The sequence below is a fragment of the Labeo rohita genome, chromosome 23, assembly GCF_022985175.1.
Source record: "Labeo rohita strain BAU-BD-2019 chromosome 23, IGBB_LRoh.1.0, whole genome shotgun sequence".
Classification (NCBI taxonomy): Eukaryota; Metazoa; Chordata; class Actinopteri; order Cypriniformes; family Cyprinidae; genus Labeo; species Labeo rohita.
In genome coordinates this window covers 5,698,702-5,715,109 of record NC_066891.1, presented here as the reverse complement: position 1 = coordinate 5,715,109, position 16,408 = coordinate 5,698,702, and the positions used below count along the sequence as shown (strand labels likewise).

Here is a 16,408-nt window from a genome sequence, read left to right as displayed (position 1 = left end):
GTTTAGTCATTTTAATAACTGCCAGTTTTTGCAAAAAGCATTTCAAGGCCGGTAAAAAAAATTTTGGCCAGTAAATTTTATCACATCACCAGCCACTGGCAGGTGTGGCAAAAAGTTTGTGAGTTTGGTGAGGATATCTCATTCTGTTCAGGAGTTATAGGCATTTTACTAAAAGTGGCCCCTCCCTTTTCGAATGTTTTGAAACGACGAGTTGAAACTTTTTTTTCATAATTATTGATATTTGCTCTCCAGAGAGTCTTCCTGTACTGGTTTGGTTCCCATCGGGCAAAAGTAGATAGCTAGGATCGACTGAAGGTTTAGGAGTTATGAGCGATTTCATACTTTTTGATCGGTGTAGCGCCCCTGTCAGGCCAATTTGGGCGAGCCTTGGCGGGGTGAGTACTACCATTGCTCCAAGTTTCAAGTCTCTATGACTTACGGTTTGGTTTGCATGATGAGTTTTACATGGAGATTGCTGATCCTTGGCCATTCTAACAATTGCAATAGCTTGAACACTTAATAATAATGAAAAAGTGTTCGTGATTCAGTTTGATTCATTCACACACTAAATCATTTGTGGCGGTTTCTCACACTGAAATAGTAAAGGGTAGAATACAAAAGGAGTGAGGATATCTACCTACCTGCAAATATCTTCTACCATTTGTCAATGACAAACAGATTGTGAGCAGCTTGTGAATGCCCCAGTACTGTTTAAAGGCTTTAGAAAGCTCCTGGTTATTTAGAAATATATCTTGAATTCAAGTTCATATTATGAATGCAACAACTAATCTTAAAACGTCCCACCAAGCGAACCACTGATTCCATTGATGATCTCAAAAGGCCTGAAATGTTAATGTACTTCAGCGCAGAAAATGAAAAAGAAAGCGCTTATTTGTACAGATGCTCCAAAAAAAAACACCTGCGCCATATCAAACCACCTGTCTCGCTTACAGAGAGCTCTATTATACTGTGCATCCTCCCTGGAGAACATTAATCTCCATTCTACAGGACGGCACACAGATCCATTAACTGCCCCGTTTCCAAGAAAGGGTTCCCCAGTTCAGTTCGCAGATGGTGCTTGTGCCTCCATATTTACTTCATTTTGAGGTTGTGCGGTGTAGTTGCCAAAGGAAATGGGCGCACAAGTGCACAACCAAATGCACCAGAGTAAAGTTGAATGCTCACTTATTTCTGACAGCAAGAAAGCCCGAGATCATTTCGAAACCTTCTCCTGGCGAAGACATTCACATACACCTGCATTTACAGGCCCCTGCAGGAGGCATGATGGATAATTCAAAACTATAAGCCATTGTGAAACTCAGAAGAAGCCAACATATCCAACACGGAGAGATGAGCAGACAACCTTTTTTAAGAGAAGGTTAAAATTAGACATGTGTCCAAAAATATCATTATCTGAAGTCATTTTGACTCACTGTCAAATCCACATTGAAAAAGGCGAATTTAACACTCCACAAAAGAGTGTTTTCTCTTTTCTTAGAAATCGCAAATGGCATACTCTAACCTCGACCTCAGATGGCAACCTTGACATCAGAAGTGTTGCAATTCTGTTTTCCATCAGTGCTGGGGTATAGAGTGGCTAAAACACAGAGAGGTGGGTGACAGAGGAAGATCATTAGCTGCCACAGGTGGGAAAACAAGGATTTTCTGCCTATTATAAATACCTCCAAAACAATCTTTTAACAATGACATACACAAGGTCGCATGGTATGTAACAATGCCAACCTGCCGGTTCCAGAAATTATTTTTTCCATTCATTTTCTTCATAAGAATTTTGAAAAGTCTTCATTAAAACACTATAAGCCATGAACCAAACCAGCCAGCTATGAGGTGTACACTACAAGCTTTTATTTGAAGCAAAAAATGTGAAACTCTCATAAACTATTGCAAATGGCATAACTGAATTCAAAATGATGGAGATATCTAAAACTATCCATTTAAAGTTGTTGACTGCATGTACTGAAACAATATATTTTAAGTTTATTGCAAAAATATGCATTTATATTGAAAATGTAAGTGTATTGGGAGTGTGGACGATCGATGATGTTGCATGGGAGTGGATAAAGCTCTGCAATCATTTGGCACGGTTTCCTCGCTTTGATTCTTTGATTGGTGGAATTTTCTTTACAGCATCATGGCTAATGCAATTTTTCACCAGTGATTCTGCTATTATTTAAAACATTAAAAAGCATATACAGTACCATCGATTAACAACCTTGGAGCTCACAGAAGGTCTGTCTTGAAAAGTTTATAAGTTTTTACCTATGAAAAATGAATGGTATTTTTACTTCCAAAACCTGACTGTTGCACTCTATAAGGGTTTGCACTTTTAGTCACGGCCATATTGGCGATACTCGGATATAAACAACAGCATGGATTGCATGGTTAATGTACTACTGAATACGTTGTTCTGCTAATTTATGCTGTCTAAACCATGGAAAAAAAGTGTGGAAGCTGCTAAATCATATAGAGAAAGGGTGCAATATTCTGACAAACTAAAGGTAATAGGTGGTAAAAAAACATACGAGCAGTATTAATTAGGATAATAGCCTAATATTTAACCTGCCTGACCGGAAATTATAAGAACAAACACAAACATTGTTAAAGATTCTTGCCTTGGAATTCCTAGTTGAGTTTGGCCAACCACAAACGCATTTTGTTCCTCAGTTTTTGCACTATTCTTGATTTGTTATAACTTTTGGCAGTCTATAGTACTCTGAATGTTTTTTCTGGTCCGACCGATTAATACAACCCAAAACATGGCAATAACTGACCATTTTTAGCAGCAATAATCACCATTTTTCAGTGGCACTGTTTACATTCAGTGCCGCCAATGTGGCCAATTGATGACACATCGTGAAAACACTCATAACCAAGTCATAAGGGCAGTAAAGAAGAAAGAATAATTTTTAACTATTATGAGCTGGTCTATTAGCGAATAGTATATTTATTTTAGAAATAAACAATATTCACTCTTATTCATATTCAAAACAATTCTAGTCTAGTCACATTCAGTTATGAATTACATCAATTAAAAAGGGTGATATTTGACAAAGTTGAGTAATTTGCATCACTGGATATTTCTGTTGGTCTTTTAACATTTGTATCACAAAACATGTGATACAAATGTTTACCTGCTCACATCTTACCTTGCACTCTTTTTACCATTAAAAAAATAAACTGTGAAAAATAAAGCCCCGCCTTCTTTTATGTGATTGGTCACCTCAATCGTTTTGACAGACAACCGCTATTTATGTAGCCCTGCCCCTGCGCCCCCAGCGCTGCGCTCGTTGTCTTCTGTCATCCGTTTGTATTTCCACAGCGTGACGGTAAGATTGTGCGAATTTATGAATGAACCACCCGTTTTAAAATCTTCCAGGTCTACTGACATTTGTTATGACATCCGCCTCAAACATTGCAATGCACATGATTGAACTCTACAATGAGTAAATCTACTTCACCAGCTTAATAGGCAAGCGCCAAAAGTTTAAAGACAACATTCTAAATTGTTTCTCTTACGCATAAGATCTATATAACCCAAATGTGCAGTAGACCTATAAAGTGTACTGCCAATATTGGATGCAGACTGTTTGGACTACAATTATACTAAGAAACAAAAAGAAATTTGTATTCTAATTTACCTAAATAGCCTTTTTAATTCACACAGTAATTATTATTATTATTATTATTATTATTAAGAAAATCCCCTAAAAACCCCGCCCTCCAAAGAAATATCAGACTCCAGCACATAAAATGCGAAGACAACCATCAATTTTGATTGTCCAGATATTCTAATTGGCTAAAAAGGGACTCCCCTGTCTCTTTTTCGCTGTTTACAACGTATAAGTGAAACAGGTGTGGAAAAAAATCACTCCACCTTTAAAGCAGCGCATCAACTGGTGAGCAAACCTGCACTACTGAATTAAGAGCACATTGACTGCGATCATATTCTCACAGAGTCCAAATTAATATCTAGTAAAACAATACAAAGTTAAGTTAACACAGATACAGATAAAACACAACGCTCAGTTCTTCATTCTAAAGGCGTGGAATAATTTAATTACCTCACTAGACCACCAACAACCGCTCAAAAGTCTGTCCTAGTTTTAAAGATGCTTCTCAAACAATTATGTATTGTAAAAAGTGCAGACTGTAATTCTCACAGGTGAATAAATACATGAGGTTGTGCATACTCACTGTTGTAAGAGATGTCAACCAGAGGATCCCGCGAACGCACAAACGCATCTCTCCAGTCGAGTCCACAGTGCGCGCTGACAGCTGTAGTTGGAGCAAATGCTATATAGACTGGATCTGACCAATCAGAGGAGAGAGAGAGGAGAGAGCGCACATCATTCATAGCACAGCACAAGGCGCGTTAAAACCATTGCATCTGACAGGGAATTCCAACAAATGTCCACTTGCTCACTTTTACTCAAAACATGCAAGAACTTGTTTTTGAATTAATGTAGCTTATTAATATTCCCCAAACACTAGGTTTGTTTCTAAACCTCTAAGGTTGCTATTAAAACTGCTTAATGTGTAGACTTAATTTAAAGTTCATGTGCAGATAATTTCACATTTAGGTGTACGGCAGGTATACTACACTGTAAAAAATATTCCATAAAATTTACGGTAAAAAACTGGCAGCTGTGGTTGCCAGAATTTTACCGTAAAAAATACGGTAGCAACATTTTATGTTTTGCGGTTTTCACTAAAATTTACAGGTAAATACCGTAATTTCATTAACTGATATAATGTTAATGTACCAACCTATTGAAGTACTGAAATCTGTTTTGTACCTTTGTAATATACTGATAACCACCAAAAGCAGGTGGTGATGAGAAAAATCACATGATGAACCAAAGCTCATCACAAACAGCTTTTATATATTAACATATAGAAGGTGCACAGTGTCATTCACACAAACACTAAACACCATCATGGTAACACACATGAAACTGAAATAATGCATAAACATTCATTTAACAACATCAGATGTAACATAGAACCCTAATGTACAAAACTGATAAGAAAAAGTAAGAAGAAAGGGTTATTTCAACAAAAAAAAACATCAAAAATGTAACATAGGAAATTCTGGGAAAGTCAGTTTACGGTAAATTTCACTGTTCACTGTAAATGTTACGGCCTTTTACCGTTAACCATTTAACGGGTTTTTACTGTAGCATTTTTACAGTATTTTTACTGTTAAATTCACGGTAATTTTTTACAGTGTACAATATTTATTCTATTTTTATGGAAGCTTGTTTCCACCACGGGATAAATAAAAAAAGGAGATCAATTAAAGATCATTTTTACTTTTTTATCGCACAACAATTCTGAGATGTAAACTCTCAATTCTGAGGGAAAAGAAGTCAGAGATGTGAAATATAAACTCAGAATTCGTTAACTTTTGCCTTGCAATTCTGAGTTTACATTCTGGGTTTTTTTTCTCGGAATAGCGAGGAAAAAAGGTCCGAATTGTGAGATGAAAAGTTTGTGTACCTTTTTCATTATGGCGGGAACGGGCTTCCATATTTTTTACGTAAATTAGTGTACTTTAATTACACTTACATGTTTTCTGCCAAATAAAACATTTGCCCAAGGAAAATAATAGCTTTAAAAAATAATAATAATAACAATAATAATAAATAAAACATTAGATGATGAACACTTTTCACATGAGATGAAAACTCTCCCAGAAACAGCTGTTTTATTCTACATGGAGAAGGTCGCCCCCTCATGTTGACATCACATGACCAGCAATGTGGCTCAAACCACCAAAGCAGAAGGATGATCTATAAAAATCTGCTGAGCAACACACACCACATAATGTTGCAAATACAGATAATACAGGCTCATTTAGGCTTTTTCAAAGAAGCCTAATTATTATCATGTGCATGCATACAGACAAGCGTCTGCTTATAAACAAACAAAACTGTTGCGCTCAATGATGAACTGATAAAACTTTATTACATTTAAAGGGTTCTGCAATTTGTAAACATTGCACTGTGATTGCATAGATTCACAGATACCATCAGTGACATTCATTAAGTATTCACAATTTCCTGAACAACCGCTTTTAAAAAGTACTTTGAAAGTATCAATTTATTTAAAATACCATTTAAAAAACTCTTCCAAAAGAACAAGTTCTATTAGGAAAATATTTAAAATTGCACATAGTTCAAAAAGGAGCTTGAAATATGATATAAATATATAAACAGATCTTCTTAAGAGCAGCAGTCTAATTGAGCTTTGTCACCGGGAAAATTATACATGAACCTTACACCTGAATAAACATGTGTCTTGCATATTTGCTTTCAAAGTTGTTAAAAAAGGTGAGATAGTTCATTAGATGCACATTTAACAGCCTTAGTGTTCATATTACTAATGTTTGATGATCAGGATAAGGATTCAGTGATGCATATACAAACATGAAGGAATAAAACCAAATATTATGTATCCGAGCATCAGTAAACCAGTTTTATAAGATCGAAAAACTGACAGCCTTATATTTGCAAAAATATACTCTGTGCAAGTGCTAAATGAGTACAAAGTATGTGCCATTTCATTCAATGCAGAGTATGCTGAATTACTGCATGGAGCACACTAAATAAAAAAGTGCTATATTTATAAATGGTGTATATGAAATAATATAGCTGATACAAGAATATTGAGTGGTTAAACAGTTTACCTGCTGTCTTACCAGTGATAACTGATAATTTGACCTAGTTGCTGGAGACTGCAAAAAAAAAAAAAAAAAAAAAAAAAAAAATATATATATATATATATATATATATATATATATATTTTGGACAGTAAAACTGAATATAGTTTTACAGGACTCTGTCATGAAACAATGTCTCAGCATCTCAGCAAAAAAAAAAAAAAAAAAAAAAAAAAAGAACAAGAGAGAGTGGTTTAAATGCATATAGACATGAGCCATACAATTTTTGTACCGCACAATTTTACCTTGTATGAAAGTCTCATCATGTTATAAAAATACCTAATGCAGCATTTCTTAAAAACACACCAAGTTAACATGGCAAAAACGTGTTTTTCTGTGTACTTTGTAAACTTGGAGCATATAGTATTGTGTTGCACAACTGTAGTGGAAGTGTAGTGTGATATCTTTACAAACAGCAGCCATTTTTGGACATCTCCAAGTCTTATTTGCAGATTGTATTTTGTAATATGCAAGAACAAAATGACACTAAGGAATAGTTCAGTTTATTAATGACTAGTTCACCCAAATATGCTGAACATTTACTCACCCTCAGGCCATTCTGTACATGATTTTGTATCTTCATCTGAAAATACTTGGTGAAATGTAGCATTACATCACTTGCTCACCATTGGATCCTCTAGAATGAATGGGTGCCGTCAGAAAGAGTCCATAATCCATGATAAGGCTTTCTCCAGTTAAAAAGTTAACATTTTAACTGATGGACTGGAGTGGTGTGGATTACCTGTGGATTATTGTGATGTCTCATTCTGATGGCATCCACTCACTGCATTGATCCATTAGTGAGCAAGTGACGTGATGCTGCATTTCTGTCTTGGATAGCCTGAGGATGAGCATGTTTTCAGCAAGTCTATTTAAATTTTGGGTGAACTATTTTTTTAAAGCTTAATTTGTGATTGTCTTGCTTTGCATATTTACCCACATCAGCTTCAACTGCTCTGTATCACTGATGCTTTCAATTCATCTGTACTGTTTGTAAAATCTTTTTTAAAATACTGAATCCACAAGAAAATAAAATACACACACACAAAAAAAAGATTCATCAAAAGCAAATAATCCTCTTCCAATAAGAACATGTGCTGTAGAAACCCATTCATAACACTTAACTCAGGCCAAAACAGACAACCTTAACGCTATCAGCAATAAAACATAACTAATACTATACTAAACCATAAAACCTTAAAACAGAAACCCTTGGCACACAGGAACAGGTCTGAGATGAAAAAGGATAAAAATGAAACACATCAAGTTCACACGAGGACGCTACACACCACAAAGCCACATTTAAGGGAAGTCACTTCCATCATAGATGATGGGCTTCTCAATGGTCAGATGGTAGTTGACCTTCTTGGAGAGAAACCTGTAGAAAAGAAAATACAGGACAAGCATAAGAAACAGTGATTGCTTCAAGGGATAGTGCACCCAAAAAATGGCTTTAATTTGTGGATGAGTGTATTAATACTTTTTAATACTTTTTAAGACCGGCAGAAACCCTGCGGACATGTGACATTTGTAGTAAACATCAGGAAAATACTATCAGTCAAAATGGTAGATATTTTTTGAGAAGCATAAAAGCTTTGAAAGGTTCCCTGGAGAGTGTAAATGTCAGCTGTGTGCTACTGTACCTGGAAAACGAGTTATCAAAGATGAGCATATAGACTCCAGGATTGCGGACTTTGAGTTGGCCCTGTATGGTCTCTTTGTGCGAGTTACAGCGCGTGAGAGGAATCAGAACCTGAACCACAGGGACATAAAATAGATTTAGCACTCTATGAAGTAAAAGGGCTCCCAGGATTTATGGTTGTCATTTCAACGGGTGAAAAAGTTTCCAGAAGATGAAAAGGAGGACGCATTTGAGACGCTGCCACACTGAATGGATTTAAAAAAGCAAGCTGATGCAATGTCTAATTTACTGTAAATAACAAAGTGGTGAATGTTGGGTAAGCTATTTTCAAACCACTTTCAAACTAAGCAACCTTCAAGATATTTTTATTGTAACAAAGTAATTAGCTACACTTCAAGAAGAGCTGATACTGTTACTGATACTGTATAAATTCCTAACTGGGATAAAGCTGAAATATATGGAAGCCCGTTTCCACCACTGAATAAAAAATTTAAAAAGGTAACTGCGACTTATCATCTCACAATTCTGACCTTTTTTTTGCGAGTTTACATCTTGCAATTATGACTTTTTTCTCAGAACTGTAAGATATAAACTTGCAATTCTGAGAAATTAACTCAGAATTGTATGATGTAAACTCACAATTGCAAGTTATAAAGTCAGATATGAACTCACAATTCTTTTTTTCTCAGAAATGCAAGTTTATAGCTCACAATTCTGTTTTTAAATCGCAATTGCAAGTTATTAAATCAGAATTGTGAGAAATAGACTTATAATTATGAGAACATATCAGTCTTTCCCTTCAAACTTAGCCTTTATAACTCGCATTGCGATTAAAATGTCAGAATTCTGAGAAAAAGTCAAAAGACTATAACTCACAACTGTGGGTTTATATCTCACAACTCTGACTATATAATGTGCAATTGAGAGTTTATAACACACAATTCTGACAAAAAAAAGTCAGAATTGTGAGATAAAAAGTCGCACTAACTTTAAAAAAAAAAAAAATATTCAGTTGCAGAAGGCTTGCGTAGAAATAAAGTAATATACAGATGAGGTCAAAAGTTTACATACACCTTGTAGAGTTGTTTGACGTTTACATATAGTCCATAAGAGAAAATAATACTTTTATTTATAAAAATGACCCTGTTCAAAAGTTTACATACACTTAATTCTTAATACTGTGTTGTTACCTGAATGATTCACAATGTGTTTTTTTGTTTAGTGAGAGTTGTTCATGAGTCGTTTGTTTGTCCTGAATATTTAAACTGTAAGAGTCCTTACCAGGTCAAGAAAATATGATCATATTACCCCAATTTTAAAGTCTCTGCACTGGCTATCCATTAGGTTCCGCATCAGCTACAAAATATTACTTCTTACCTATAAGGCCCTTAACGGTTTAGCTCCTGTGTACCTATCTAGTCTTCTACCACGCTACAATCCATCACGCTCCCTAAGGTTGTAAAACTACAAACCTTTGGTAGTTCCTAGGTTAGCAAAGTCCACTAAAGGAGGTAGAGCTTTTTCGCATTTGGCTCCCAAACTCTGGATTAGCCTTCCTGATAACGTTCAGGCTTCAGACACACTCTCTCTGTTTCAATCTAGATTAAAGACACATCTTTTTAGCCAAGCATTCAAATAATGCATCTAATAAACTTTTCCTGCAGTTATATCTGATCAAATGCACATTATTAATCTTTTAGCTCTAGCTGAACAAATCTTTCTTTGCTTGGTTTGAACAGCAGTTACACTAATTATGTTCCTATTTGTTCTCTGTTTCTGCCATGGGATTGACATCCTGTGGTAACTAGGAATTCACAAGCTTCAGTCTGGATCCAGAACACTTAAGAAGAGATAATGCCAACCCGAATACCGAACTACCGAATTTTGCTACTAATTTATAGTGTTCTTTGTCTGTTTAATTACATTATTAATTGATCTTTACCGTACATCTCTGCCATATGTACATCAACTTGACATAGTCACCACTAGTAAGCTACTACTAAATATACTGTATAAACTTTAATTTGCTGTGAAGTTGCTTTGCAATGATATGTATTGTGAAAGGCACTATACAAATAAATTTGAATTGAACTGAATTTAATTCTTCAGAAAAATCTTTCAGGTCCCACAAATTCTTTGGTTTTTCAGCATTTTTGTGAATTTGAACCCTTTCCAAAAATGACTATGATTCTGAGATCCATCTTTTCACACTGAGAACAACTGAGGGACTCATACGCAACTATTACAGACGGTTCAAACATTCACTGATGCTTCAGAAGGAAAAACTATGCATTAAGAGCCAGGGGGTATAAACTTTTTAACAAAATGAAAACGTGTACATTTTTCTTATTTTGCCTAAATATCTTTTCTTTTTTTTTTTCATTTAGTACTGCCCTTCAGAAGCTACAGAAGATACTTACCCAGAAGACAAAATAAGTTACATTTACCCTGATCTTCAAATTCAAAAAGTTTTCACCCACTGGCTCTTGATGCATTGTGTTTCCTTCTGAAGCATCAGTGAGTGTTTAAACCTTCTGTAATAGTTGCATATGAGTCCCTCAATTGTCCTCAGTGTGGAAATTTGGATCTCAAAATCATACAGTCATTGTTGGAAAGGGTTCAAATACACCAAAATCCTGAAAAACCAAAGAATTTGTGGGACCTAAAAGATTTTTCTGAAGAACTGTTCAGGACAAACAAAAGAAAAAAACACAGCTGTGGATTATTCAGGTAACAACACAGTATTAAGAATTAAGCGTATGTAAACCTTTCAAAGGGGTCGGTTTTATACGTTCAACTATTATTTTCGCTTGTGGTCTATATGTTAATGTCTTTTATGTGAAATATCTTATTCAGGTCAGTACTAAAAAAAAAAAAATAATAATAATAATCGAATGCATTTTGTATGATCCCTCTTATTTTGGTTAAAAAAAATTACATTTTGCAGATTCTGCAAGGTGTACAGGTATGCAAACCTTTCACCTCAACTGTAAGTATGTGAAGAAAACTTAAAAGTTGAAATAGTAAAACTAAAAAAAAAAAAAAAAAGAAACTAAAATATAAGGAATGATTTAAAAAATATTAAATTAATAAACAAAACTAAAACATTAAATATAAAATTACAAAAACTTTAAATGCATCTGAAAATATACAAATAAAAGCTCATTCAAAATATTAATAAACACTAAACAGTATATAAATAATACTAAAATAACACTGACTATAAACTCTGAAGCTATTTAGTCAGGCAATTTTGCTCTGTCAGACTTAATATTTATTAGTATTTACCTTACAGAAAAACAATAAGAATCACAATTAGGCTAAAAGCATCTAAAGTGAACACATAAAATACACCAAATTTAACTACAAATATACTTCTTGTACCTACAGATGTAATCATACAAAATAAATAGCCCAGAATTTTCACTAAATTATTTTAAAATGTTATTTAAAAAATACATATAAAAAAACAATGGTATGTTAATATTTTAATATAGTTTTACTATACATTATATTAGAGTATTATTTTGCTATAAAATGCTAAATGTTTTAGATTCCTTTAAAAGGGAATCTTTTTTTTTTGTACATTCCACTGTGTGGAAAAAATTCTTCACATATTCTCCATGCCATTAAAATGTTCTTTTTTTCCACCAAATGAAATAAAATTTAATATTGACAATTATAATATTACAATATTTCTTATAGTTTATTTGTTACTCCACTACAACAAAAAAGGGAGGCGATATTTAGCTGTGATCTGAAAAATCAAGTATTAAAACACAAAGAGACACCTATAACTACACCACTAATGACACTCCTTGCAGAAATGCATTGGGTTTTTTTCATGAACTATATTTGAGCATCCCACTAACAAGGCCATATTTTACAGCTTTGTGATGGTTGACTCATCTATGTGCATGTGCGAACAAGCATGAGTGCACGTTGCCTGTGGCAACCAATACCAAAACAGGTGTTGAAGGGCATGTATGTATGTGTTTGGTACCTTGGCCTGCTCAACAGGTGTGTCAAGTGTCTCTCTGTACACCACAGTGAAGGAGATGCTCTTGGGCTCGGAAGAGAAAACCCAGCTGATGATGGGGCCGCGGTCGCCCACGGTGATGGGAATTGCGCTGTAGCAACTGGACTTGACAAACAGCTCACGGGAACCATCGCCAAAATGAGAAATCTCATCTATATCCAGAGGCACAGAGACACTACAGAAAGACATGCACCCAATCAACAGTAATAACAACAGTGTAGCCGGATGAGTGTGTGTGTGTGTGTGTCAGTGTGTCGGAATATACTAACGTGAGTTCTCCTGACACGAGGAGGGTGATTTCTGCATCCTGTACACTAGGGACCATCTCTTCCTGTTCATCAGGGGTCACGTCACTTGAAATGCTACTAAAAAAGACAATTATCACAACCAACCATAAATAGATAGAATATTTTTTGAAGCTAGAATGTTTGGAATGTTGCCTGGATGTTGCTATGACGTTGCTTAAAGGTATGGTTCACTCAAAAATGAAAATTTTGTCATTAATTACTCACCCTCATGTCATTCCACACACATAAGACCTTCAGAACACCAATTAAGATATTTCTGATGAAATTCAAGAGCTTTCTAACCCTGCATAGACAGCAACGCAACTGACACGTTCAAGGTAAATACATTGTCACATGAACTTTGAACTATTTTAATGATTTCCTTACTACCTTTTCGAGCTTTGAACGTGGTAGCTGCGTTGCTGTCTATGCAGGGTCAGAAATATTTTAATTTGCGTTCTGAAGATGAATGAAGGTCTTCTGGGTTTGAAACGACATGAGGGTGAGTATTTAATGACAGAATTTACATTTTTGGGTGTACTATCTCTTTCAGGGGGTTGAAAGCTTCTTAATGGGTTGCTATGTGGTTGCTTGATGGTCCAAGTCACAAAGAAAAATCTGCCCTTATGTCTAGACTATCTAAAAATGACAATTAAAAAATGTAACTGTCCTTGTTTTGTTTTTGTTTTTTTAAATAACAGTTAATTGAACTATGCAAACATTCTGCATCTTTCAGATGTCAAAACATTCTAATACAAAAACTAAGCTGCAAAAATCTGAAATAACGCAGCTTTATTATATTAAATAATACAGATGAATACATTTGGACATATAAGTTTGCAAATACACTACCATTCAAATGTAAGGTCTGTAAAATTTCTTAAAGTCTTTTTTTTTTGCCCAGCAAGGCTGCATTTATTTAACCAAAAATACAGTAAAAATGGTTGTGGAATGTTATTACAATGTAGTATAGCAGTTTTCTATTGAATATATTGCAAAATGTAATTTATTCCTGTGATGCAAAGCTGAATTTTCAACATCATTATTCCAGCCTTCAGTGTCACATGATCCTTCAGAAATCATTTTAATACAAAGATTCATTCTGATCCAAACACTTATTATTTCAATGTTGAAAACAGTTTTTTCAGAATTCTTGCTAAATAGAAGGTTCAAAAGAACAGCATTTATTTGAAATAACATTCTAAATGTCTCTACTGTCACATCAGCATAATCCATACTTGCTAAATAAAATTACTAGCGTCCTTTAAAAAAATAAACCTTCCAGACCCCAAACTTTTTAATAGTAGTGTTTGTGTGCGGTTTCTGGATCTCTTATTCCTATTCATTTCAGTGTGAACTTATCAGGCACATTTTAGTTTTGATTATTATAGAAATCTGTCACAATGCAGGGCTCTTCAGTGCGACCATTTCAGTCGCATTTGCATCTGAAAACTACTGCGTGTGACTATGAACTATGACATTTAGGAGCACCAGCACGACCCGATCAGCATATCTGCGTTTGCGCTGAGGGGAGCTTCAAATGTTTCTATGTGTTTTTACAATGTTGAGTAATGTATCACAGACATATCTCATGAATCCTTTCATAAACAAAGTGTAGAGAGAGTGTACATAAGAGATTAATTGTGCAGTGTACAGAGCTTCGTTGATTATAATGGAACTTTGTGAGATCACGACGAACTAAGATGAGTGACAGCTTTTAATGATTTTTAAAAATGAGTTTGTAAATGAGATATTGATTTAATACAACAGTTAAATCAACAAGACGTTAATATTAAGTCACTTACATTGTCTGACTATAACACTGTTGCCTCATTTTGCTCTATTTCATCATCAAAAATAGTCTGAAACAAGTCACAACTGAGCAGCTGCGCATCTCTATTCAAACACAGCGGTGTTTAATTTATGAATGAATGTGCATTTTTAAACTAATCTACTGAGTTAATAATTCAATTTCCCATTCATAAAGACAGTCTCTTGCTTTATTCCTGAATCAATCAGCCGTTCGAACAAATCAAATGAATGAATTAAATCAGTGACTTGTCGAAACCTATTGGCAGTTTCTGTTTTATTTTTAAAGTATCTTTTGAGTTATTTAAATCATTTAATATTTCTATATTCAAAATGTTATATTTAAAACATTAATCTGAATTTGATTGCACTTATGCCACCTCTGAGCCTCATTAAACATGAAAATACAACTACAAACCACTTTTGTGTTCTTCTATGCCAACTCTGTAGTGCAAATTAATTTTGTTAATACTGATTTCATTTGATTGGTAACTTATTCTTATTCTACTTGTTCTTATTCTGTTGTTTTAATTAGAAATTTTAAATTTGACATAAGAGATGACATACTTTTAATAAAGTTAGAACAATGGCATTACAATGGTAAAAACAAAATTCCCCTGTAAATCACTTTAAGGAGTCTAATATCACCTCATATTGGGAAAGCTAATTTTTGATCAGATTTTTGGATTATTTATTAGAAGGTGCTCCTAAAATTTTGACTGTGCTCCTAAATTTTTTAAGTGCTCCTAAAAAGAAAAGTAAGCGTACAGCCCTGCAATGTTAAGCAGCTTGCCAGAGAGACTGTTATCGAAGGACGAAGCAGGAAAAATCTCAATTGGATCCAACAGCAAACTTGCAAGCAAGAACCATTTTTACTTTAAATGCAAAAATGGTGCATGCATAAAGCTCTTAAAGGCAAAGCAGCAAAAAGTTAGCAATTAATGCACGCACATATGATGTGTTTGACGTAAACAATAAGGGAAAAACACTAAAAAACCTCAATGACTCAAAAAATAGATCAATCAAACTTCTCTCCTTTCCCAGGAAGTGTGTCTAATTACGGAAAACCTTGTTCACCCACAATAAAATGATCTTTTGAGGTTGCTGTAAAATTATATGCCAAGCAGGTGCTCATCTCAGAGTGACAAACGTTAGGAAATGCACACAAGATGGCATGAAATGCATAAATTGACAGTCATCATCCCCCCCACAATCAATCTCCCGGCAGGACTTCCTGTCTGTCTGTAACACTTATTTGTGGAAGCATCACAGGACAATTTTCTAAACAGGCCCGGTGATGCAGCCTGGGGAATCTTGATAACACTGCTACAAATCGGACCATTATGAGTGTGATTGTGAGGACATGAGAATGCTTTAGCACGTCCATTGTCTCTAGTCATTTCTTTTTGGTATGCATGTTTTTCAAAATACATTTAATAAAAGCTGTTCCTTATTTGTTCCCTTAATTATTCTTTTAAAGGTAAAAGAATGGAAAATGTCTCACAATAAAAAGATGCATATAGTTATATTACAATAAAAAGTCTAAAAGCATCTTTATTTGCAAAAACTACATATCTTAAGCAGCATATACTACAAAACTGAGCTGTATATGTGGCATAAATGTGTTTTTGTTTCCTTTTACATTTATTCATAAGCACATCTGAACACCAGGGTTAAAGTTCAAGGTAGATTAGTTCACCAGGCACACTACCGTTTAAAAGTTTGGTGCCTGTAAGATTTTTTTAAAACGTTTTTGATGTCTCTCACGCTCACAAAGGCTGTATTTATTTATACAGTTTAAAAATACACCTTAAAAATGGATTTTTCAGCAAAACTAAAGCTTTTTCACAGACTGTATATGTGGCATAAATGTATTTTGGTTTACTTTT

At 34.5% G+C, this 16,408-nt stretch overlaps 2 protein-coding genes across 5 annotated transcripts in view; both read right to left on the bottom strand.

Annotated features, from left to right (window-relative positions):
• ghrhrl (growth hormone releasing hormone receptor, like) overlaps positions 1-4,280 on the bottom strand; it is a 44,414-nt gene extending 40,134 nt beyond the window's left edge. For both annotated transcript variants that reach the window (XM_051095683.1, XM_051095684.1), the window contains exon 1: positions 4,216-4,280. In XM_051095683.1, coding sequence (XP_050951640.1) covers positions 4,216-4,263 — 48 coding nt within the window. In that variant the 5' untranslated portion in view covers positions 4,264-4,280. The remainder of the gene's footprint in view (positions 1-4,215) is intronic.
• A 2,550-nt stretch (positions 4,281-6,830) lies between these two features.
• The window catches only part of fyco1a (FYVE and coiled-coil domain autophagy adaptor 1a), a 35,030-nt gene continuing 25,452 nt past the window's right edge, over positions 6,831-16,408 (bottom strand). For 2 of the 3 annotated variants that reach the window (XM_051096365.1, XM_051096367.1), the window contains exons 15-18: positions 12,693-12,788; positions 12,388-12,598; positions 8,386-8,495; positions 6,831-8,120 (exon numbers count right to left, since the gene is read on the bottom strand). In XM_051096365.1, coding sequence (XP_050952322.1) covers positions 8,045-8,120; positions 8,386-8,495; positions 12,388-12,598; positions 12,693-12,788 — 493 coding nt within the window. In that variant the 3' untranslated portion in view covers positions 6,831-8,044. The remainder of the gene's footprint in view (positions 8,121-8,385; positions 8,496-12,387; positions 12,599-12,692; positions 12,789-16,408) is intronic. The other variant, XM_051096368.1, reaches the window with a different exon arrangement.